At 43.0% G+C, this 24,121-nt stretch overlaps 1 protein-coding gene across 5 annotated transcripts in view; it reads left to right on the plus strand.

Moving 5' to 3' along the window:
* PASD1 (PAS domain containing repressor 1) overlaps positions 1 to 23,893 on the plus strand; it is a 95,656-nt gene extending 71,763 nt beyond the window's left edge. For 4 of the 5 annotated variants that reach the window (XM_051833846.2, XM_051833845.2, XM_017350860.3 and 1 more), the window contains 8 exons: positions 2,616 to 2,682; positions 11,997 to 12,105; positions 14,596 to 14,933; positions 16,944 to 17,120; positions 18,019 to 18,183; positions 18,576 to 18,892; positions 20,341 to 20,494; positions 23,244 to 23,893. In XM_051833846.2, the coding sequence (XP_051689806.1) occupies positions 2,616 to 2,682; positions 11,997 to 12,105; positions 14,596 to 14,933; positions 16,944 to 17,120; positions 18,019 to 18,183; positions 18,576 to 18,892; positions 20,341 to 20,494; positions 23,244 to 23,372 (1,456 nt within the window). In that variant the 3' untranslated portion in view covers positions 23,373 to 23,893. The remainder of the gene's footprint in view (positions 1 to 2,615; positions 2,683 to 11,996; positions 12,106 to 14,595; positions 14,934 to 16,943; positions 17,121 to 18,018; positions 18,184 to 18,575; positions 18,893 to 20,340; positions 20,495 to 23,243) is intronic. The other variant, XM_051833848.2, reaches the window with a different exon arrangement.
* Positions 23,894 to 24,121: the final 228 nt, after the last annotated feature.

Consider the following 24,121-nt stretch of genomic DNA (forward strand, 5'->3'; position numbering starts at 1 on the left):
ATCTCAAAGCTCTTTTCCAACACAGAGCTTATGCATATGTTTGTTTCCTGAACCCGAAGTACGTTCTCTCTCTGTTGTTTCATGTTTGACTCGTACTGTCAGTTTCTTTGTTTTATTCCATGGCACTCTGCCCTTTCCTTCATCATTATTACATTTTGTAATTTTAGATTTCACTCTGAGACTAATTCTTCATTATCCACATACCCCATGAAACAATACATCCCACTTGGCTGTGTTCTCAGGGTCCAGCACCGTATCTCCTGTCATATGCTTGCTTTGTAGCACAGAGATGGATGAGTGAACAAGAAACTATAATAAAGACACCAGTCTGTGACATTCTTCCCCCTTGTAGCTTGCATGTTTGAATTCTCATCATTCAAGAACAAGTGCAGTCCTCCTCCTCTCAGGAGTCCTCCCCACTGCTGCCCACGTTGGAAGAGCTCTTTTCCCTCTCCATTTCCCTCTGTTCTTATGACACTCCACATTTTGTTCAGTGATTACAGAGAGTTACTTGGCTCTTTTCAGAGAAAATTGAAAATTCCATGATGCTAGGATCCAACTTGCATCCAGCTTGGGTCTCCCTAAGTACAAACACTACTTCATTTTATTCAATTAATTTGTTTTCTCCTTTCTAGGGCACAATCTTGTACATAACCACTAGAAATGAATGGGAATGATCTGAAGAATGCAAAATGAAAAATATGGCCAAGTTTAATGTCAATCTCATTTTTTCACAGCCAACACATAAGCCATCAGCATTTTAATAAGTAGCAAAGACATACAAAGTTTTTTTATTTTAATTTATGCTGGGACTTCACTGGTCTCATTGGTTTTATTTCAGGACTGACACAGTAATAGTCTTATACAAATGATAGAAAAAACACATGTGATGTCATCTTAGGGGAATGACCCAGTGATTATCAAGTAGAAAGACTGAGATGCCAAATGAAACACACGTTGTGTGGGAAAACCTTTCCATGGAGTATGTACACATGCTAGGCCATATGAAACCACTCTGTGTATTAAAAATAAGTTGGTCCTGCTTTTTGTGATGTAAAAATGTTGTATGTGTTTCCTTTCATTGAAGCACTATGTCTATCAAATCATTTTGACTGAACATTGACATGCTTTTATTCAGGGGTAGGGAATGTGTGGCTCATTGTCTGTATAAGGCCTGAGAAATCATTTGGTTTGGCTTTGAAAAGGTGACCCCAGGCAGGACTTGAAATTCAGTACATCTATAACAGGCTAATTTTTTTAAAGATTTATTCATTTTTTTTGAAAGTCAGGGTTACACACAGGGAGGAGAAGCACAGAGAGAGAGAGAGAGAGAGAGAGAGGTCTTCCATCCACTGGTTCACTCCCCAGTTGGCCACAACAGCTGGAGTTGCACCAATCTGAAGCCAGGAGTCAGAAGCTTCCTCTGGGTCTCCCATGGGGGTGCAGGGGCCCAAGGACTTGGGTCATTTTCTACTGCTTTTCCAGGTCATAGCAGAGAGCTGGATTGGAAATGGAGTGGCCGGGACTTGAACCGGCAGCTGTATGGGATGCCAGCACTGCAGGCAGAGGCCTTACCCTCTCCACTGCAGCGCCGGCCCCATAACTGGCTAATTTTTTTAAAGATTTATTTATTTATTTGAAAATCAGAGTTACACAGAGAGAAGGAAAGGCAGAGAGAGAGAGAGAGATAAGTCTTCCATCCATTGGCTCACTCCCCAATTGGCTGCAACTGCCAGAGTTGCACCAATTTGGAGCCAGGAGCTTCTTCTGGGTCTCCCATGCGGATGCAGGGGCCCAAGGACTTTTCATAATTTAAAAATTTTATATATTCATGTTACCATCTTGCTGCTCCAAGATTTTCCTTTATACTGTATTTATTATCATACTCCAGTTCCTCATTTTTTTGGAGCAATAGGGACTTTTCAGTTTCTGGTCTCTAAAAGAAAATTTCTTGAAAACAAAATATTTTTCAATTTCAGAGTCCCAGTTATGAAAAATTTTAAGGCTTGGAATGATATTCTCAGTATTAAAAATAAAATTCTCATTTCTTCATATTCTCTCCCTCCCTCCCTCCATCCCAGTCACATTCTCTCTCTCTCTTCTTATTTCACTCCCTTTCTTCCTCCCTCCCTCCTTCTACTTTAATTGGTAAAAAATTAGTATTTAGATTCAAATGTGCCGCAAAGCTGCAATCTCCTCTTGGGTATTGAAGTTCTGATTTTGATTGAAATGAATGGGTAATGAGCCAGAGAATGCAGAATTTCTCTAATTACAGGAAACTACATGTTCTTTCTTGATTTTTAACCCATCTGAAATTACAGAAATGTCTTTGGGCCAGATTTAATTTTCTCATTCACCTTGGCTTTTTAAAACCTTGGTTTCCTCATCGAGATCTGTAGCAAACGTCATTCCTACAAGGGTACAGAGGATACATTGCGTAGCTATGGTGCATAACAACTTTCTCTGTAGAAAATGTGACACCTCAAAGATTGATGATGTTATATATTAAGACAAATAGTTTCTCTTACTTGAAATTTATTTTTATTATCTGATCTAAAAATTAGATTTAAATGGCAAGTGAAATGCTTACCATCTCTCTTTTCACCTGTTTATAGGAGTGCCCAAGGCCAAAGAAGAGGTTCTAGATTTCAAACCCTGCGTGACAAAGCTGCTGCATCAAATGTATGTACATTGAAAGCCATTGACTAAAACCTTGACCTCTTACCCTTTAATGTTGACTCTTTTAGTCAATATGCATTGCTAACATGGAAAGATTTTAATTTCAAGAGGAATCTCATATGGGCATACACATGAGCAGGGTTCCATTGTTGCCATTATGTAAAATTATTATTATTATTATTGGGAGCCTCTAACTGCCATGTTTGGAATGGTCCCCATAGTATCTTTAAAAAAGAATTAAATTAACCTCAATCCCAAACATTGTTCAAGTTCTTGCCCTGTGAGTGCATTTTATAATTATAAGTTACTGACTGGGCTGCCGCAGTAGACCATGTGAGTAGATTCGTCAGACATCATCATCCCATCAAAGGCAGAATCTAGTTCCTAATTCACCTATATTGTCCTTGTTCTTTCCTTAAGAAATTCAGGGTATTGTTCATTTATTCATTCACCAGGTGTTACCGGAAAGATTTCTTTAGGGATATACATTAATAGAAACTAAAAACATGAGTCTGCCTGCAATGATTTGAAACTTAGTCTGGGAAATAAAATCAAACCACATTCTATCTAAGTATGATTTGGTGTCTCTTTTCTGACCTCCCTCTAACCTGTGCTTCCCACCTTTCACAGTTTCTAGTAATCACAATTCTATGTTCAGGTTTTTGGTGTTTTATAGCTTTCATATTCCTGGAGAGAATGTGAGGTATGTGTCTTTCTGTGTTGACTTACTTCACTTAACCTAATGCCCTCCACTTTTTGCTACAAATGGTACCGAAACACGGAGGGGTTTGCAGCAATTTATAATAACCTATTACATATTTTATGAGCAACTAGAAGACAGGAGTTGGAAGGCTCCAAGTGTAAAGTAATGAAACGGAGGTGGAAACATTAACTACCGTGGCTTAGTTATACATTATATCATGTGTTGAAATATCACACTGTATCCCACAAAGATGTACAACTAAAATATGTACAATTATTACATGTTAATTAATTAAAAAGCTTTAAAAATTTTAAGGATTTGTAAATGCTAAGTAATCTTAGTTATTACACATTATATACATTTATTAAATTATCATACAAATAGGACACTACATTAAAAATTCATGGGAAATGGAATTAAAAGATAGTTTTATTTTGGTGCAAATTTTTTTGAAAGTACACACAGTTTTTGCATAATACACATTTTCCATGAACTTTGTGGAGCTTATTTGCATGCATTTAAGATAGTAATAATAAAGAAAAATGTAATGATTCACACTGAAAGAAGAGTGGTAGAGAAGAAACGAAGAGGCATTCTGGGAGGCATTCCCAATGTTGAGAAGCGACGAGGCTGTCCTTCACCTTCCTGCCACTGCATGGTTACCTCTAACAGAGGTCTGTTTTCCTGCGGCAGAATGAAACCCCTGTTAGAGCAGGGACCCTTAGCTATCTGCTGAACAGCATATATTCAGCATCTTGAGCAGGTTTGGCACACATAGGAGGCAATCATCAATATTAGATGTACAAATGAATACTCTATGTTAAATCACTCTGCTACTGTTATAGAACTTTTCAAATGTATGGTAAAGAAATTTCAGGACAGTATATGTAGTTGTGTCTGAAAGGATTTGCAAGTTCCTGGGACAGTGCTGACAGCAGGTGTTTTCAATATTTAAGTTCTTCTGTCCCATGCATATTCTGTGAGCAAATGTTCTAAATATGAAGTGCTGATGTTGTATTGAAGTTTTAACTATTGTTCACTTAGCAAGGTACTTCTATGTAAATAAAACATCCTCCCTTCTGATAGGAGGAGTAAGTTCTAGTATTCTACAGCACAAAAAGATTTCATTTACCTAACATTCTGTTCAAGGTAGTTTGAAACAGGGAGGAGATTAGGTAGAAGGCGACTAATGTAAATAGAGCTATGTTCTGTTTACATACAGTTATTCTAGGAAGAGAGGCCAAGCAACCACACAGCTCTCACCATCAAGCTAACCATCAACACAGCTGGTGTATAGCATACTATGTATGAGGAACCCAGGGTCCTTAAACGTAGTATGTTTTGAGGAAACCTTGATTAAAATATTCTCAACTTTATACAATTTATAAAATCTGATTATAACATTCAAAGAAAATATTTTAAGAAACTCACAATCCCATCACCATTGCACAGCTGCTATTTAATTTTGCTTATTTCCACTCAGTTTTAGTCTATCTATATATTTTTCATATATTTATAATGAAAAATATAGCTTACATGCTATTGGCTTCTCCTTAACACTAAGTGCTATTTTTCTACAGTCCCAAATTTGATCATAACATGACTGTAGAATATTCTATGGAGTTAGGAGACTTCTACTTCCAACCAAGATGGAGCAGCAGGGACTAGATTAACTTTGCTGCTCAAAACAGGCAAAAATAAAACCATTAAAAGATCTGAATTAAGAGTTTTCAAGATAATGGACGTTAGACAGAGAAGCCAGGGATCCTTGAGTGATGGGAGATCACCTGAGTCTCATAGTTCCCACAGCCAACTACACAGCAGGTGTCTAGGCTATGTGGCCAAGGAGGAGAACACAGATGCAGTTCAGTGGACTGCCTGAGTTGAGGAGACTGAGGTGATGATACAGGCAGACATTAGCGTGCTAGCGAAGTCCCAGAGAGCAGAGAGGTGATGCTGGAGGGAAATGTCTGAGTTCTGTGATGGTGCCCTCTGCAATTCAGCAGAGTCCTGATGAGCACTTGTATTTGGGGAAACTGCTTAAAGCAGGGTAAAGAGCCATTCAAGAGAATTACAGGGAATAGTTCCAGCAGTCATAAAGGTCTGGCCATAGTTCTTGTTTGTACCAGCCACACTGGAAATCCTCGTCATTCACTGGAAGTTAGGTAAGAAAAGGTACTGCCTCTGCTAAGGGCAGAAATTAGCTCTAGGCTATCTGCATTGCCTGGTTCTTCCTAACAGTTCAAAAGAGATCAAACTGTTTCCAATTATTCTTTTTTTAAAAAAATTATTTATTTATTTATTTGAAAGGTAGAGTTAAACAGAGAGGAAGAGACAGAGAGAGAGCTTCCATCCTCTGGTGCACTTCCTAAATGACTTCAGTGGCTTGGGCTGGGTCAGGCCAAAACCAGGACCAGGAGCTTTTTCCAAGCCTCCTACGTGGGTGACAGGGTCCCAAGCACTTTGTTCATCTTTCACTACTTTTTCCAGGCCATTAGTAGTAAGCAGGATTGGAAGTGGAACAGCTGGGACACATACCATACCATAGCTCATATGGGATGCCAGCATCTCAGGGGGCGGCTTAACCTGCTATGTCACAATGCCAGCCCCTGGTTCTCACTATCCTGTTTCCTTGAAAATAGAGGAATAATATTTGTAGGAGTACAAAATATGAAGTAGTTTCCAAAGTAAATTTAACAATATTGTGGCACTCAGTCAGAGATTACCAGACATGCAAAGAAGCTGTAATGCATGACCCTTAGTGAAGAGCAAAATCAGTAAATAGAAACTTTTCCAGAACAGATTTAGAATTAGTGAACAAAGTTACTGAAATCATTGTAATTGTGTTACATATGTTCAAAATTCTAAGTTAAGATATCAAGATAGGAACACATTCTTAAGTCAAAATTTTAGTGAAAACTACACTGGGTGCAACTAATGGCAGATAAAACATCTTAAGTTTAGTAAATTGATAGATTTAAAGACAAAGAAATAGAGCCTAGGGTGATTACTGAGGCCATAAACAAGAGTGTCAATTTGTTAAGTCAACAACAGGAGTCACTGTGCACTTACTCCTCATGTAGGATCTTTGTCCTTAGTGTGCTGTACATTGAGATTGAATGCTATAACTAGTACTCAAACAGTATTTTTCACTTTATGTTTCTGTGTGGGAGCAAACTGTTGAAATCTTTACTTAATATATGCTAAACTGATCTTCTGTATATAAAGAAAATAGAAAATGAATCTTGATGTGAATGGGAGGGGAGAGGGAGTGGGAAAGGGGAGGGTTGCGGGTTGGAGGGACGTTATGGGGGGGAAGCCATTGTAATCCATAAGCTGTACTTTGGAAATTTATATTCATTAAATAAAAGTTAATAAAATAAAGACAAAGAAATAGGAACTCTCCAAAATTAAACACATGGAGAAGAAATTAAAATGGCAAAGACAAAAAGAAAAGAATATCAGAACTCTATGACAGCCTCTGATGAGGAAGTGGACAGGTGGCCAAGAAAAGTAGGTGGAGAAGGACATCCAGGCTGAGGGAGCAGCCTGTGCTAAGACCAGGAGATAAGAGATCACGTGAGCTCGGGCAACAGCAAGTACCTCACCAAGGCTAAGCAGAGGTTCTCCAGCTCAGTTGCACAATAACTTCACTGAAGTTCCTTCCACAAAACCACCACATCACTATATGGGCAGCAATGGCTAATGTAGTAGTGTTGATGCCAATCCAAAGCAAATCCTTCCTATTGGCTGTCCAAGTACTTGCTCTTAATGATGGGTTTAGGTAACTTATGTTATCAGCTACTTGACGTTTGCCATCCATCCCTAGAAATTGCTGACTTCTCAGCTGTGCACTAAACAGGCATGTTTGGCAGATTTGGAGCTTGCATGTGTTTCAGATTTCTTTCCCATCCAAATCCATGTGTCTCAATTATATTAAACATGTGATGGGCACTTAATTGTTTATTCATTCAACAAGTATGTGTGTAAGTGTCTAAAATAAGTAGTCAAAGAAGGTAAACGCTGATTCAATCTGGGAGAGCGGTTTTGGCTGCTTTTGTTCCCCAGCTCCCTGCTAATGTGCCTGGGAAGGAAGTGGAAGATGACCCAAGTACTTGGGACTCTGCACCAATGCGGGAGACCCCGATGGGCCCCTGCCACATGTTTTTTATAAAGCAGGTGTTGTATGGGATGCATTGGCCCCAAAAGTCCAAGAGAGGTAGAGGGACGATGATCTGTCTTCTAGAGCTACTTCCTGCTGATATGGGGTGATGAGTTACTCTTCACTGGCATGGAGTGATGTCTCAAGCTGTGATCTCCTGGGTGGGGAGCCAAGTATATCCCTGTAGCAGCATTTGATTGACTGCCTGGTTGATGAAGGCTTTGATTCATTCCATTATCACCTCTTGTAAACACTTAAACAGACACGGTAGTATAAGAGACAGGGTGAGAATAGCAGCCAATGTTCCCAGGAGTGGCATTAACCAAGTAACGAGAGGATTTCATAGGGGAGAGGAAATGATGGGGGGTGGTCTCTGAACCCTAGAGAAAACTGTTTGATGGGTGTGGTTTTGCCTGACCTGATTGATTGGTTAACATAATAACAACACTTTGTGTTCCATAACATCTGTTCCATAGTACCATGCCTGTTAGTGAGGTGATATGGCTTTGGAGACCTCAAATGGCATCAGCTGAGGTCTCAATGGACCTAGTGACCTCTTCTTGTAACTGTTTAAAAAATATTTTTTATTTATTTGAAAGGCAGAGTTACGGGGTGGGGAGGGGAGAAAGGGAGTGAGAGTGGGAGTGGGAGAGGGAGAGGGAGAGAGATAGAGATCGAGATCTTCTATCTGCTGGTTTGTTCCCCAAATGACTGCAACAGCTGGGGCCTGGCCGGCCAAAGTCAAGAGCCAGGAGACTCTTCCAGATCTCCCTTGTGGGTGCAGGGGCTCCAACACTTGGGTTGTCCTCCACTGCACTCTCAGGCACATTAGCAGGGAGCTGAGTGGGAAGTGGAGCAGCCAGGACTCCAGCTGGCACTAATATGGGATGTCAGCACTGTAGGTGGAGACTTAACTTGCTGCGCCACAATGCCAGCCCTAACGTGGATGCTCTTAAAGCTGTTGAGTCTAGATGAGCTCACCTAGGTAGATAGCAACAAGGGCCAGAGACTGAACCTTGGAGTACACCCAAAGATAAAGAGATAGAAGAGGAGGACTCAGCAAGGGAAACTGAGCAGCAATGACTGTGAGGTAGGAGTTCAGCAAAGGAAAGAAACTATTTCCAGGAGGAGGTAGTGATTAGTTAGGTTTATTTATAAGTGCTCATTAGACTTAGGCCCTTTAGATCATTGCTGAACTTGGAAACAATTTTGATGGAATATGCAGGAGTATGGGCGGATAATGTCTGATTGTAGGTGATTTAAAAGACAATGGTGGAATTGAAGACATTGTGTATAGAGAGAAAACCTCTTTGAGAAATTTTGTTGTGCAGGAAATAATGTAAACAGGATGGCAGGTAAAGAGTGGAGTCCAGAGAGAATCTTTTAAAATCATTGTATTTTAAGAATTATACTCTAGTTTGTCTCGCATTTCCCTATGTCTATTCAATGTGCTGGCCTGACTGGAAGACGAATGGCTCTTTTCCCTCCTAAAATATAAAATTGAAGGATCTCTTAAAAATAGGTCATGAGCACTCATGATATTAAGCTAACACATGGGAAATGCAAAGATTTGGGTACATAATTCTTGAATGCCCTCTCTACCCTCACATATTCATTTCTAGTTACTGGAGTCTACATCTGAAGCCCATTCAGTGTCCAGCCTCAAAAGCTGTACCTCCCTTGACCCATCCCTTAGCATTTTTCTTTTTAAAAAAATATTTATTTATTTGAAAGACAGGGATACAGAGAGGAGAGAGAGAGAGAAATCTTCCATCTGCTGGTTCACTCCCTAAATGGCCACAATGGCTGGAACTGGGCCAGGCCAAAGCCAGGAGCCAGGAGCTTCTTCCAGGTCTCCCACATGGGTGCAAGGGTCCAAGGACTTGGGGCCATCTTCCACTACTTTTCCAGAAGCACTAGTTGGGAGCTGGATCCGAAGTGGAGCAGCAGGGACTCAAACTGGCACCCATATGGGATGCTGGCACTGCAGGCAACGGCTTAACCTGCTTGTCAGAGCGCTGGTCCCCAGGCCTTAGTATTAATTGCATTTTAAACAGGTGTGTAAAATTGTTTTTTTGATTTTGTTTTCTCCAGCAAATTACCATTACTGTATATGATAACATAGTTGAAGTTAATTTACAATCACTGGATTTATATTCATAGACTAAAACATGAGTGCACAACAATAACCATCTTAATAAACATCCTGGCATACAAATTATTATTGAATATTGTTCAGGAAGCAAGGAGTTATGCATTAAATCAATAGATTACTATGATAAAGAAAAAAGAAGGGGCTGGCACTGTGGTGCAATGGGTTAAAGCCCCAGCCTGCAGCACCAGCATCCCATATGGGTGCCAATTCAAGTCTTGGCTGCTCCACTTCTGTTCCAGCTCTCTGCTATGGCCCATGTGGGAGACCCAGAAGAAGTTTCTGGCTCCTGGCTTCGGATCAGCTCAGCTCTGGTTGTTGAGGCCATTTGGAGAGTGAACCAGCAGATGGAAGACCTCTCTCTCTGTCTCTCTCTCTCTCTCTCTCCAGCTCTATCTCTCTATGTAACTCTGTCTTTCAAATAAATATCTTTTTTAAAAAAAAGAACAAAAGAAAGGAAAGAGAGATCATATCCTATCTCAGTGAATACCACCCTGTCATAATTTTATTCTAAATATAAAAAGTATTGACACATCTCTAGCAACATATCACTTTTTTAAAGGAGTACAAAACAAAGCAGTTGTTTCGAGGCTACACAGTTTCCTGAAGTTGAAATGCTAGGATGTAATCCAAGAAACAGATTCCTTGTAGAAAAATCAACATAGATGTCGGTGCTTTAGCTAGTACAAACAAACCAATAAAAAAAACCCCAAAGTATTTTGACAGATGTGTAAAATATTTCATTGCTTAACCATGTGCTTAAATGTCATATGAACAGTGACCCACAGACCATTAAAAAGGGATCCAGTTGTTAAGGAAATGGAACTAGATAACCCAACATGCATATAGTATACAAATTGCCCCGATATACAATGGCTTAGATTATGATTTTCTCACACATGATACTGTAAGAACAATGCACACTTGATAAAATCGGTATTGTGATTTTTGAATTTTGATCTTTTCCTAGCTAGCACTCTAATCTTCTCTTGTAGTGTTTGGCCAGTGGCAGTGAACTGCATCTCCCAATCAAGTGGAACAACCCACACCCTATGCTGGGATGTTTGATAGGCTAGGTGGATTCAATGCAATTTCCACATACGCTATTTTCAACTTGTGATGAATTTATCAAGAGGTTATGCCATTATAAGTGAAGGAGCATCTGCATACAGTTTAAAGTAGCACATGGCTTAAAAAGAAGTAGCCAGGCTTAGGAATAAGAGCACTGGGTTTGACAAAAATGGAGTCTCTCTTGCCATGCCCCTAACATGCTGTATGACCTTGTCTTGTCTGACACTATCAAATGAGACTGTTGCACTTGGATTTCTCAAGAACATTTTCTCTCTCAACTACTAGTGATTTTTCTAATATTATTTTCAATGTCAATTCATCTAAAATACAGATATTTAACAGGTTATTGAGAACTATAGTTACTCACCTGTGCTGTAGAACCTTAGAATGTACTCCTTCCATCTCATCTCATTATGTTTTGGTACCTGTTATCCTACCTCCCTCTAGAGAGGAGTTTGAAGACTCCAAACATAAACTAAGACAAGTAGAGGGAAATGTTAATTGCTCTGGTTTGATCAGTACACATTGAATACACATATTGAAGTATCAAGCTATATTTCATAAATATGTACAATTTGTGTTATTCATTAAAAACATGTTTGAGATGGAAATGCTGACTAACCTGATGATCACTGAATACATGTACCAAATTATTGTGCTGTGACACATTAATACAAAATTTAAAAAATATGAAGTAGTACTTAAACAGCATCCAGTTGACCTTTTCTTGATCTAAGCCTAAGCTGCATGTGTAGGTATTCTGAGAAGATGGCCCCATCAGTGTACAGTGGTGCAGTTTTCCCACTGCTGTCCTGCTTTTCTTTGAACCAGTGATTTGAGGCTAGTAATGAGGAATGGAAGATGAGGTGACTGGCCATCCTTGGCTACTACTCCTACTAACTCCATTGAAAGGCATAATGTGTTTGTCAGGACTTTGATAGGGACATTTTTAAATTCTTCTGCTTTTAGCATACATACATATGGTGTCTCTCTCCTTTGGTTTGGCAATGTTTACCTTGTGATGCCCATAATCTCTGCTTGCTGTTTCCTTCCAGCAACATTTTTCAAGGACACATGTGGTGATTTTGTGTTAAATTTTCAGATGATTGAAGCAATGTTAGAAATGTGGTTGTGAAATGTGATACATTGTGTTCTGCCTCTGTTTCTGTCATTTATCTCTCTACCTCCAAAATGAAATGTCATCTCCTTTATCTTTTGGAAATTCATAGGATGAAACTGGTTTGGTAGCAGTCCAGCAGTATGGATCACAAGAAGTTGAAGTGATTAAGATAGAGTCTGACTCTTCTTACGACTCCAAAACATCTTCTGATTCTCCTGGTAGGTAAATTTGGGTTTTTGGATGGAGATGAACAGAAGAAAAACAGTGAACCTACAAAGTGGTTACAGCTTTTCAGATGAAGATAATACTATATTTGCAATGGTATAAGATCACAGGAGAGAATTCCAGCTTTCTTCATCTTCTGTGAATTTATTGAGAGGATGATTTGAGAGCAATGAAAAATGAACATCTCATCACAAGTTCAAGTGCTTGGGAATAGTATCATTTTCTCTCATTTAATTTTACTCTTCTAAAGTGCTAGATATCAGTCCTGGGAGGAATAGCACTTTATCTTTCATATTCATGCAGTCTATTCTGCTATGGCACAGTAGTTGTAGTCCAAAGAAACTTTGCATTACTCAGTTTTAATGAGAATAAAAGGGGAAAATGATAGTCTCTAAAACGTTATTACATGAGTTTCTGCATTAAATACATTTCACAACTGTACTTGTATAAAAAACACAAAGCTTAAAGATCTGCTAATATAGATCATGTCCTCTAATTAGTGGAATTCTATCATAGATAAATTTTTACTGTGGAATCTCCATATATAGAAGTCATACTTCTATTTTTAATTAGTAAATTTTACAGTTTCTACACTTTCGTTTTTAAGATATGAGGGTATTTCAAAAAATTCATGAAAAAATGGATTAAAAGATAAAAGTTTATTTTGGTGCGATAAAATTTTGAGACCCATGCATATGAAGGGGTCTTCTAAAAACTCATGAAAATGTGGATTATGAGCTGGGTCAGTCAGGAGCCAGGAGCCAGGGGCTTCTTCCGGGTCTCCTTTGTGGATACAAGTGCCTAAGTTCTTGGGTCATCTTCCACTGCTTTCCCAGGCATATTAAGAAGGAGCTGGATCAGAAGTGGAGCAGCACGAACTTGAACTGGTGCCCATATAGATGCTGGTGCTGCAAGCTGCTGCTTCCTTTATTTGCTATATCATAGCACTGGCACCATAACCACTGTTTTCTGAAGTGACTTAGGCTTTATTCACTGTGGATACATCATTTATTTTTAATGCTGTTAGATTCATTTGCCACAGTCTGCATTCAAAACTGGGCTTCCTCATATCATGATCAATTCATTTTTAAATTTATATACATCAAAATTCACCATTTGGGGTGTACAGTTCTATGGGTTTTGAGAAAGGCTAAGAGTCATGTGTCCATCACCACAGTACCAAACAGAATAGTTCAATCATCCCCAAAATTCCTTTGTGCAAACTCTTTATACTAAGCTTTTGTCTCCCAAACCCTGACAACCATGGATCTACAATTCCATCTTTGTAGGCTTCCCTCTTCCAGAATGTAATGTAAATTGAATCATACAATGTCTAGCTCTTTTGGCCTTGTTTCTTTTACTTTCCAAAATGCAATTAAGATTCATGCATGTTGCCTCAAGCATCATTTCGTTCCTTTTTGCTGCTGAGTAGTACCATATCTTTTGCATATACCACATTTTTAAATCCAGTCACCTGTAGTAGGATGTCTGATTGTTTCCATGTTTTTGGTGTTTATGAGTAAATATTTACATGGAGGTTTTGTTGGATATACATTTTTGGGGGGGCAGGCAGAGTTAGACAGTGAGAGAGAGAGTTACAGACAGTGAGAGAGAGACAGAGAGAAAGGTCTTCCTTCCGTTGGTTCACTCCCCTAATGGCTGCTAGGGCCAGTGCTACACTGATCCGAAGCCAGGAGCCGGGTACTTCCTCCCGGTCTCCCATGCAGTGCAGGGCCCAAGCACCTGGGCCATCCTCCACTGCCTTCCCGGGCCACAGCAGAGAGCTGGACTAGAAGAGGAGCCACCGGGACAGAATCCAGCATCCCAACTGGGACTAGAACCTGGGGTGCGGGCGCCGCAGGCGGAAGATTAACCAAGTGAGCCACAGCGCTGGCCCTGGATGTACATTTTCAATTCACTTGAGCAAATTCCTTGGCATGGTACTGCTGGGTTGTAAGGGAAGTGTGCGTTCAACCATTGTACAGACTGTCAAATTGCTTTTCCAAAATGGCTGTGCCATTTCACATTATTCGATATTCTTTGCTATTGAAGAAAAGTCATGTTGTCACATCTCCCAGGGCCCTTCAAAGCCCCCTGGTCGCAATTCCCACTTTCTAGAGAATTCAGTTGTTCAGAAGTGATTGATGACTAACTGTTCTCAGTTCATTTTCAACCAACTCAGTTGATTGGTACCCAATTTCCTGGAGCAGAGATGAAAGAATTGATAATGAAACAGCACTAACAACTGAAATGAGCCTAGGCACCAGTGCTGGAGGAGTGGGCAGGTGTAAATTCAGACTCCTCCTCCTTTTTCTTAATTTTCAAACATGAAAAAAATTTTAAAAATAGTGTTGTTAGTGATTCCTGACACATCTCATTCTTATTGTAGAATTGAACTGGATTTCACTGTTGTCTAATTTCTTTGATAACTCAGAGTTTTTTTTTTTTTTTTTGTCTGAATTCCACTCTATTGTCTTCTTTAGCCCAATCCTGGCAGAGCTTTGGATACGAATCTGAAGTGGATCCGGAGAAGCTGAAGGATCCAGTGGACCTGGAATATTCTGTGAGCCTGGAAGAGGCAGGAGACTTGGATAATTCAGTGGATACCGAGAACCTGAACAACACAGTGGAAACAGTGGCACCGGAAGTGAAGGAGAACTCAGCAGGCCAGAGTGAACCAGAATACGTTGATGACTCAGCAGATTCCGAGATCCCAGTGGTGCAGGAGGTGCTGTCCGTTGATGACTCAGCAGATTCCGAGATCCCAGTGGTGCAGGAGGTGCTGTCCGCCGCCACTGTATTCGCTGGCAGCAGTGCTCAGGTAGTCTGCGAGGCCTGCTCCACAAGGTGCACTCACCTCTAACTCTGCCGAGCGCTGAATTTCCACTCTCGTGCTCAGTGGCACTTTGTAGAAAGCACACTTTTTACAACCAAATAAGAAACGATCCCTGCCTCTGTTGTACTGGGTTTTCAGAGGCAGCCAAGAACTCCCTTGCAAACAGGGAGGCTGGGCGTTCTATTCATGTGGAATGCCCAAGGACACTTTGTGCTTGAGAGGTAGTTTGAGTCAAATTGGAAGCTAAGTACCAGGAAAAGCCAGTATTTTTAAGAACCCTGCTTCTCCTTAGCAGTGAGGGCATGATAGTCATGCCGAGGAAGGACACTTTGCCTGCCCACCTGTACCAACTCGTCCCTCACGCCACAGGCTAGGCTTTTTCCTGTGCGATTTTGTTAGGTTAGATCATGCATTTCACTGTGTTACATATATCCAGCCTTCAAATATCAAAACATTTGGATTAACTGCACCTCATCTATTAGCAAATGTGTGTACATAAACACAGATTTGGATGATCATCTTGTATATTAGACATAATTATTAAAATCTGAGTTGGCAGCCAAGAGAAGCAGTTTATGGTCAGCTATGTTGAATTGTGTGAATTAATCACTGAGTTTGAGTCATTGCAGTCCTAATGTCCAATGCATCCTCATCCAGTGAAAGGAACTGAGGTCTGGAAGACAGTTGTTTGAGTTGGGCTCCAGCAGTTTAACGCTGGCAAGCCCTTGAGCCTCTTGTTTCTTGAGACATCTTGAAATGGTCTTCTTACTTTTCCATAGCTTTGTGGACTGCTATGAACATTATTTGAATTATGTAAGAAGAAATTTCCATGGAAACCCATTTTGTTCTTACTTACGTCCTTATGAGAAAATGTGTTGTACTTTTCACTGCTGATAGATTCATTTTCTCTTTTGAATGAATTTCTAGTTAAAACTTCAGTATAGCTCTTGCTTAAAGTTATCAGAATGACAGCAATGACGTGTATAGCCAGGCTCTGTAGGTCATAGCATGCTAAGCTTCTTCCTGAGTGCCATGTAGTGACAACCAGCAATGTATCCAGAAGGTGGAGCCCAGGTGGGGGAAGGAGCTGAGTCAGGAATTCAAGACACTGATAAAGGAAGATTGGGACATACAGGGATGCTTTATCCAAATGGCCGAAGAGCTCCCAGCTCCCTGCAAACGGCCTGGGAAGGCAGTGGATGATGGCCCAAGTGCTTGGGCCCCTGCACCCATGTGGGAGACGCAAAGAAAGCTCCTGGCTCCTGGCTTCGACCTGGCTCAGCCTTGGCTATTTCAGCCATTTGGGAGGCGAACCAGGAGACCAAAGATCTCTCTCTCTCTCTGTCTCTCCCTCTCCCTGTGTCTAAATCTTCCTCCCAGGCCATTAGCAGGGTGCTTGATAAGAAGTGAAGTAGCTGGGTCTGGAACCAGCACCCATATGGGATGCTGGCCAGTGCTGCAGGCTGTCGCTTAGCTCTCTGTGTGTCCACTCTCTTAAATCTCTCAATTGTGTGCTTTTCTTTGTGTGTCTTCCAGCTCTGGTCTGTTTTGAATCCCTGTTCTCTTTAGCTTGAGTTAGCCCCACAGCCTTCTAGCTGGCTGCTCCCTGACTCTAAGCTGAATCTCCAGTTGCTAACCAGGGTCCTGTTGGCAGACTGTGATAATGATCTGACTGAGGAGTAGAACACTTTGGCTCTACCTTCCCATTCTTCCACTGAAAACTTTGGGCATGTTGCTTCCTGTCTCTGGCCCAATTCCATATTTTCGCTTTTAGGAAAAAAAAATATCAGACTAAATGATCTGCATGGTCCATTTCTGATGTAGAAATCTTGGATTCTCTAGCCTTTTCTTCAGACTTTCTGTAAATGAGTTCAATATGGATTGGAGCGCCACTGTTTACATTCTCAGCCTGAAAATTTTGAAATAGAACAGTATGGTGGGATTTGGAGAACCCAATGCTCTTGTATATGAATCATAAGGGCTTCCTTTCCACAGCCAGTGTCGTTGCCAATGGTGTCCTATACTAATGGCCATGAACTTCACCTGATGAAGACGTTTAAGGAGCAGCTGGAAGACAGAACTCGAGTGCTGCAAGCTGACATTACAAGCAAACAGGATGCTCTGGACATGATGAAGGAACAGCTTCAGACATTGCAGGATTCTACGTATCAGGTCAGAGACTGGTTCCCCTTAAGTGGCAGGAGGAAGAAGAGAGGAGGACTGTGGTACCTTTCAAGGAGTTAGCCAGTAGGGCCTGCCAGGAGAAACAACTGCTGTCCACAGAGAGCCATGGGAGTTATCAGCAGTTTTTTAAGGATTTCCCCTTCTGCTCTTGGTTGCAAGAGGTGAGATGGGGACCAGAAAGTCCTTGACTGTGAAAGATGTGGCTAGTGTATAGCCAAGGCTTCCTTTGGGGTTCTCTGTGGGCAATCGAGCTGCATGCTTAGCAAGTCTTGTGCCCTAAAGACAGGCGTTGTCGCTCCCCCTCTTCGTGGAGGAACGACACTGGACCCTGCCTAGGCTTCATATCCGAGTCACGGCACCATTATGTCGCTCCCCCTCTTCGTGGAGGAACGACACAGGACCCTGCGCTGTTCTTTTGTCTTCTCGGCCCTCCCCGGGTTTGCTGCTGGTTCTTCCCGGGTTGGCTACCGTCCCTTCCACCTCCGTGGAAGGGCGGTTCCCCCTGCCACATTCCCCACTTCCGCGGGGGAGCGGCACACCGCCGGCTGGCTCTCTCGGGGGCTGCACAGGTGTTCCCTCAGATGTTCCCCTTAGATGTTCCTGGTGCATGCCGTCTCTCTCCTCCTTTATAGTCCTCCTCTGCCAATCCTAACTCGGCTGCCCACACGCCAAGTACGCTGCTCTCCTCCAACCAGGAGCAGGTCCTACAGTTTATTGGTTGAACTGGAGGCAGCTGTGTAGAAGCTGTTTTCTCCTCTCCCAGCGCCATACTGTGGGAGAGCAGATGCATAGAATAAGTCCCAATTCCAGTAACTTAGTCCAGTCCGAGTTGCTCCCCACAGGCGTAAAACCTGAATGAGAAGTTTGTGATACTGTGTCTTTACAGATGCAATCAACCACTTTTGTTGTCAGTCCTGAATCCAAAACCCAGTGTACTGCTCAGATGAAGAGGTCCTTCTCAGATGTCCAGGAGGCCAAACGTTTCTGTGGCCCATCTCGCTCTTTGACATCTACTAATATGTTTGACGACCATACCATTACTTCCAACCAGGTATAGAAAGCCTGTCTTAAGTGTGTAACTGAAAGGGGATTTTATTTTCATGAGGATTTGAACTCACTTGGTTCTCCCAACGCACAGTGGCTGCCTTGTTGGCTGAAATTCATTTGCACAAGATAGTAAAAAGTCCTGGGCCAGGTATAGCCAAGCACACACTAGACTATGCCCACATACATGTGCATATGTGTTGGCTTATTACACTCTCACAATCGGGAGCATGATTCCAACTGGTGCCCTGTCAAACAAGTAGACAGTCACACAGACCACTATGTGCAGAGACAGACCACTGTGGTCTTTGGTTTTGGGAGAACGGAGTGGGAGTACTTATGACATCTCTGGGAGGTTCAGACAGACACTGAGCTACTTCTTCTCTTGTGTTGATGCAGCGGTACTTACAGGAGCAGGAACAATACCTGCAGGGGCAGCTGCTGCTGCTGCAGCAGCAGATGCAACAGCTGCAGGAGCAGAAGCAACAACAATTGCTGCAGAAACAGTTGCTACCGGAGCAGTCACAGCATCATAGTAACGCTGTAGGGAATCATATGATGCAGCTCTGTCTGCCAAGCCAAACCTTACCCTTCTACAATAAGCAGGTTACGTATGTGCAGACCCGACCCTTCTTGGTTCCTTTACGGATAGTAACTGAGCAGAAGTCCCCTGACTATTATCAAGATGGAGACTCGAAGCCACAGCAAAATGAAAGGTAAGAAGTGCATATAATGGTAATAAGGGCTGAGATCACTGCCTCCCCGTCATGGCCATGGGACACCAGCGGCTCTCTCTGTAAGCTGGGATAAGGAACGTTTCTATGTGCCAAGGGACATTTGGAGATTTATAACATCATCTGTGGGCTTCACAAAATTATTAACTTAAAGATTAGTGTGCTATATAGATTTGTTGAATTTTGAGTTCCACTTGTGGTTGCCTTGGTAGGGCCAGACCAAATGATTTCACGAACCTTATACAGCCCATGGGCCAGAAGTTCCTTACCCCTGCTCTGAGCAGCAGAAACCTGCTCTCAACTCATCTCCCTCTTTGGCCACTGCCCACACTGTCTCTGAACAAATGATGAATGGCTAAGCATCCCTTGATGAAACTGAGGGGTCCTCGTGACAAAAAGGACGGGATTAGGAAGCCTCACAACTAGGGAAGTAGGTGGCAAACCGTGAAATCACTTGGCTTGATTCTTCAACCCCAGTTTCTAAACACAGGGCATCTGTAGAGAAGTCTTTAGGGACCACAGCTGAGTAATACCTGGGCTTCCAGGCTCATGCCCAAACATCCCTGGAATATGGGTCTTACAGTAGAGCAGTGAAAGGGTTTCCATGCATTGACAATCAATGCAAGGTAACTGTGTGAAACAGTTGCATTGCCAAGAACACGTAAGAGCCAAGTCCTGAAGGCACAAAACATTTCTGCTCAATAATGGTCTGTTTCCGAGTGTCAGAAGGAGAAGGTTCCGCTCAGCAGTTAAGGGATTGCTTAGCAAACAGTTTGGGCTCAATAACAGTTCTGAATGAACGCTAGCTTTCTAAAATGGTCGCCCCCCCCCCCCCCCAAGCTCTGTGAGTTTTCCCCCAGGCCTTGTTTTAGAATCAGTGACCTGGGCATGTGGGGTAAGTTAGTGTCATAGTTTCCAACTGACCTGATCATCAGAATGCACCTGAAGAGGGTGTTAAAAGTGTAGATTAAGAGTCTGGAATGGGCTTATAGATTAGTCACAAGTTCTCCAGGCTTTGGGTTTGATCTCCAACACTGGGTTTGACATCACAAAATCTTTGTCGCAGTCCTTACTCAGCTGCCAGCTTCTTTAGTGATTTTAAGGGTAAGTAAAATGCCTAACCCACTTTGGCAGCACCAAGACTGTCCAAGTAATATAAATAAGAAAATGTAAATGAAACAAGTGACTATAATTTCTTACTGCATCTACATTCACTTTACTTGGGCAAGTTGGGTCTTGCACCAAATGTGTCTGAAGCACCTGCTAATGAGCAGGAGAGTGTCTCAGGGTCATCATTTCTAGATCTGGGTCACTGTGACAGGTTTATTCTCTTCCAGTTTTGCTCCTACGGAGCAACAGTTGACCTCTGTGGCTCAGCCACTATTGGTGCATAGCCTAAATTCTGGAACAATTTCTGTGTCTCCCATCAGTTCTGAATCAGATATGGACATTCTGGAGACCCCACAAGATTTCATCAAACTCTGGCCACAGCCAGCTGAGCCACAACATCATGTTTTCTTTGACATGAATCCTTGGACCTCCAATGAGCAGTCTAACATCCAAGGCCAACCCATGTGGCACGAGGTATGCTATAGCCGTCTCCTTTATCCTGCAGCACGCATCAAGAGAAACTCGGGACCCTCCCTCACGAGGTCCACACCACAGTATCAGACTCTGGGAAATTTAGATTTCAAATCTGAATACATTTTTAAAAAGATTTATTTATTTGAAATGCAGTGAGGGATAGAGCAAAGAGAGAGATCTTTCATCTGCTGGTTCACTGCTCAAATGGACAAAACAGCTAGGGCTGAGCCAGACCAAAGTGAAGAGTCAGCAACTCCACCCTGGTCTTCCACGTGGGTGGCAGGGGCCCAAGTGCTTGGGCCAACTTCCGCTGCTTTCCCAGGCAAGTTAGCAGGGAGCTAGATCAGAAGTGGAGCAGCTGGGACTTGAACTGACGCCCATATAGGATGCCAGTGACACAAGCAGCAGCTTAACCTAGTGCACCACAGCACCGACCCCAAAGCTGAATACATTAGAGAGCAATTATTCACATGGTGGCTGGACTCTGCTGAGTAAGACTGTTCTCTGCAAGGTTTCTTGGAAAAAGTGAGCTTTCCTAGAGGATCTTAAGTGCAATCTGACTTTGAAAGCTCTCAAAAATGTTAGCTGGTCTAAGTGATCCATGCCATATTTTTAATGCTGAGTGTGTTGCCTGGGCCCAAGGCCCCTTTCTGGACTTGAGTCTTTGGTCCTGCTTCTAAATCTAGGGCTTAGTGTGGATATGTTTCCTTGTGCTGAAAACAAATCAAAGGTGTCTTTGTTGAGAGCCGACCTACCTTGGGAACCATCCGCAGTAGCCTTGTTTCCAGGATAGAAGCTGGACAGGTGGTAGTTTCATAGTGCTTTGCTCCCAAGTAAGCTTCTAGTGTGCCCTGTGGGGACTACAAACACAATTTGAGGGACAGCACTTAGCAGAGTGCTGATTTTAGAAATTGTAATATAACATTTTTTTCTATAAATGACAACAACAAAAACCCAGTACGTTAATGTGGAATGAAAGAGTTTAATGCCCTTAAATGGCTAAAGATGTGTTTTTTTTCACATACACACTTTGACCAACTGGCTCTACCAGTGCTGCCAGAAAATTGGTCCCATATGAAGAAATCAGCTGATCAGTGGGTCTAATGGTTCCACTACATATGTCAGACTCTGGTGAGAGCCTTCATGGCTATTTTTTTTAAAGATGTGTTTTTATTTATTTGATAGGCAGAGTGATGGGGGGTAAGGGGGGAGAGAAAGAGAAGAGAGAGAGAAGAGGAGAGGAGAGGATAGGAGAGGAGAGGAGAGGAGAGAGAGGAGGGGGAGGGGAGGAGGGGGAGGGGAGGAGAGGAGAGGAGAGGAGAGAGAGGAGGGGGAGGGGAGGATGGGGAGGAGAGGAGAGGAGAGAGAGGAGAGAGAGGATGAGAAGAGGGAGAGGAGAGGAGAGAGAGGATGAGAAGAGGGAGAGGAGAGGAGAGGGGAGGGAAGGGGAGGGGAGGGGAGGGGAGGAGAGGAGAGGAGAGGAGAGGAGAGGAGAGGAGAGGAGAGAGGATGAGAAGAGGGAGAGGAGAGGAGAGGGGAGGGGAGGGGAGGGGAGGGGAGGGGAGGAGAGGAGAGGAGAGGAGAGGAGAGGAGAGAGGATGAGAAGAGGGAGAGGAGAGGAGAGGGGAGGGGAGGAGAGGGGAGGGGAGGAGAGGAGAGGAGAGGAGAGGAGAGGAGAGGAGAGGAGAGGAGAGGAGGAATGAGGTCTTCCAGCCACTGGTTCACTCCCCAAATGCTAATAGCCACAGCTGAGCCAAGTTCTGAACCAGGAGTGTAGAACTCCACCTGGGTCTCCCATGTGGGTGGCAGGGCCCCAAGCACTTGGAGCATCTTTCACTGCCTTCCAAGGCACATTAGCATGGAATTAGATTGGAAGCAGAGCACCCAGGACTTGAACTGTAGCTTCAGTGTGGGATACCATCATCTCAGGTGGTGGCTTAATCTGCACCACCAAGCCAGCCCCTTGTGTCTGATTTTGACAAACTTACTCTCCTGGATGGGATGCTGAGAGGCAGAGCCAACACAAAGCTGAGTAGGTAGCCCAGGGAAGTAGAGAAGGGAGGATTCTGGAAGTTGCTCAGTTGAGAGAAAGCAGAGCAGCGACCCAAGGTAGGGCTATGTGGGCGCTTCACTGGCCACAAAACTTCAGGGCCCTACTGCCCTGAAGGTATGCGGACACCTCCAGTTTTGTGCCCAGATCCAAGCTTGCCACCTCCTCCTCCCTTCTGTCCTCTCTTCCAACCCTTTTTGTTTCACTGGCTGGACTCTTATATGACCTCAAAACAGAGCCCAAAGGAATCCCTCCTTGCTACACAGAAAAGACCTCAGCAGCCCACTCCTTGTACAAGCATGTTTGTGTCCATCTTTCCTCCCACCTGCACACCCCAGGGTGAGTTGGCACCTCTCTGGGAAGTTTGTTAAAGGGCCTAAGGCCTAAGGAGCTGCAGATCAAGAGCAGCATGGAAATGCCTGACTGAGGCCCCACAGTGGGCTGCAGAGAAGCTGGGCAGAGAAGCCCAGATGCAGATCCAGGAGCTTTCAGGCAACTTTGCCAGAGTCCAGGTCTGCTTCTGCTGAGCTCTAAGCCAAGATGGCACTGAGAGAGAAAAGAGGAGGAATCTCCGCTTTCCCAGCTCCCCATTGCTGTCAGCACTTTGCAGGCTCATGTTGCAAACAGGCACTTCTTGGCAGCTTGCTGACTGTCCAGGAACTCTAGCAAAGGATTCCACCTTGTCTATTCTTCTCCCAGCAGGTGCAAGTTGCTAATCCAAGAACCCAGCAGCCTCCTACTGCAGAGGCTTCCCAGGCACCTGCCGCAGACCCAAGGTCCTCCCCTGCTGTGTATCAGCAGAAGCAGTACTTCCGTCCCAAGCCATGAACAGAAGACGGAGGTGGGGACAGACCAATGAGGTCTGCATGTCCAGGGGACCTACAGTGTGAACAGAGTCCCTTGGATTGGGTTTTGGGCGGGGTGGGCATTTACTTTTCTTTACTGACATACTTTGTTTGTTAAGCATAGCCTGTTTTTTTTTTTAATCATGATGCAGAAATAGCCTATAATCCCTCTGGCTGCACGTTCCAGCTGTGCATACACACGTACCACCATGGGCAGATAGGATACAGCACGTCTGTTCAAATTAGAATGCTTTTTCCCTGCCCCCCCAAAAAAACCACCAGAGTGGATTGCAATCTACTAAGAAGTTGTTTTAGCTGCAACAATTCTGAGATTCTGAGGCCTTGGCCTTTTGATCAAACCTGGTCTCTCTTCTCTAGTCCTGGAGAAACTCCCAGGGAATGGAATTCCGACTGTGGGTACACAAAATCTGCAACACAGGCACTCCTACAGGCACTAAAGTGATTACAGCCTTATTGCTTAATAAACATTTTCTTGCAATACAATGTTGCACGAATTTGTGATTTACTCCTTTATTTATGTCCTTTGCAAACAGATGCCTTCTCTTCCATCTGTAGCTGTCTTATATTCTCTAAAGGAAAAGGGATTGTGCTCCCTGGTCAGACACCAAGGAGAACTTCTTCCCATCTGTCTGCCTGATGTGTGCAGGGAGGGGCTTGGAAAGCCCTGTCAGGAGTCACTGTGTCCTTTTTTAAGGCAGTGACCAATCACTG

The sequence above is a fragment of the Oryctolagus cuniculus genome, chromosome X, assembly GCF_964237555.1.
Source record: "Oryctolagus cuniculus chromosome X, mOryCun1.1, whole genome shotgun sequence".
Lineage (NCBI taxonomy): Eukaryota > Metazoa > Chordata > Mammalia > Lagomorpha > Leporidae > Oryctolagus > Oryctolagus cuniculus.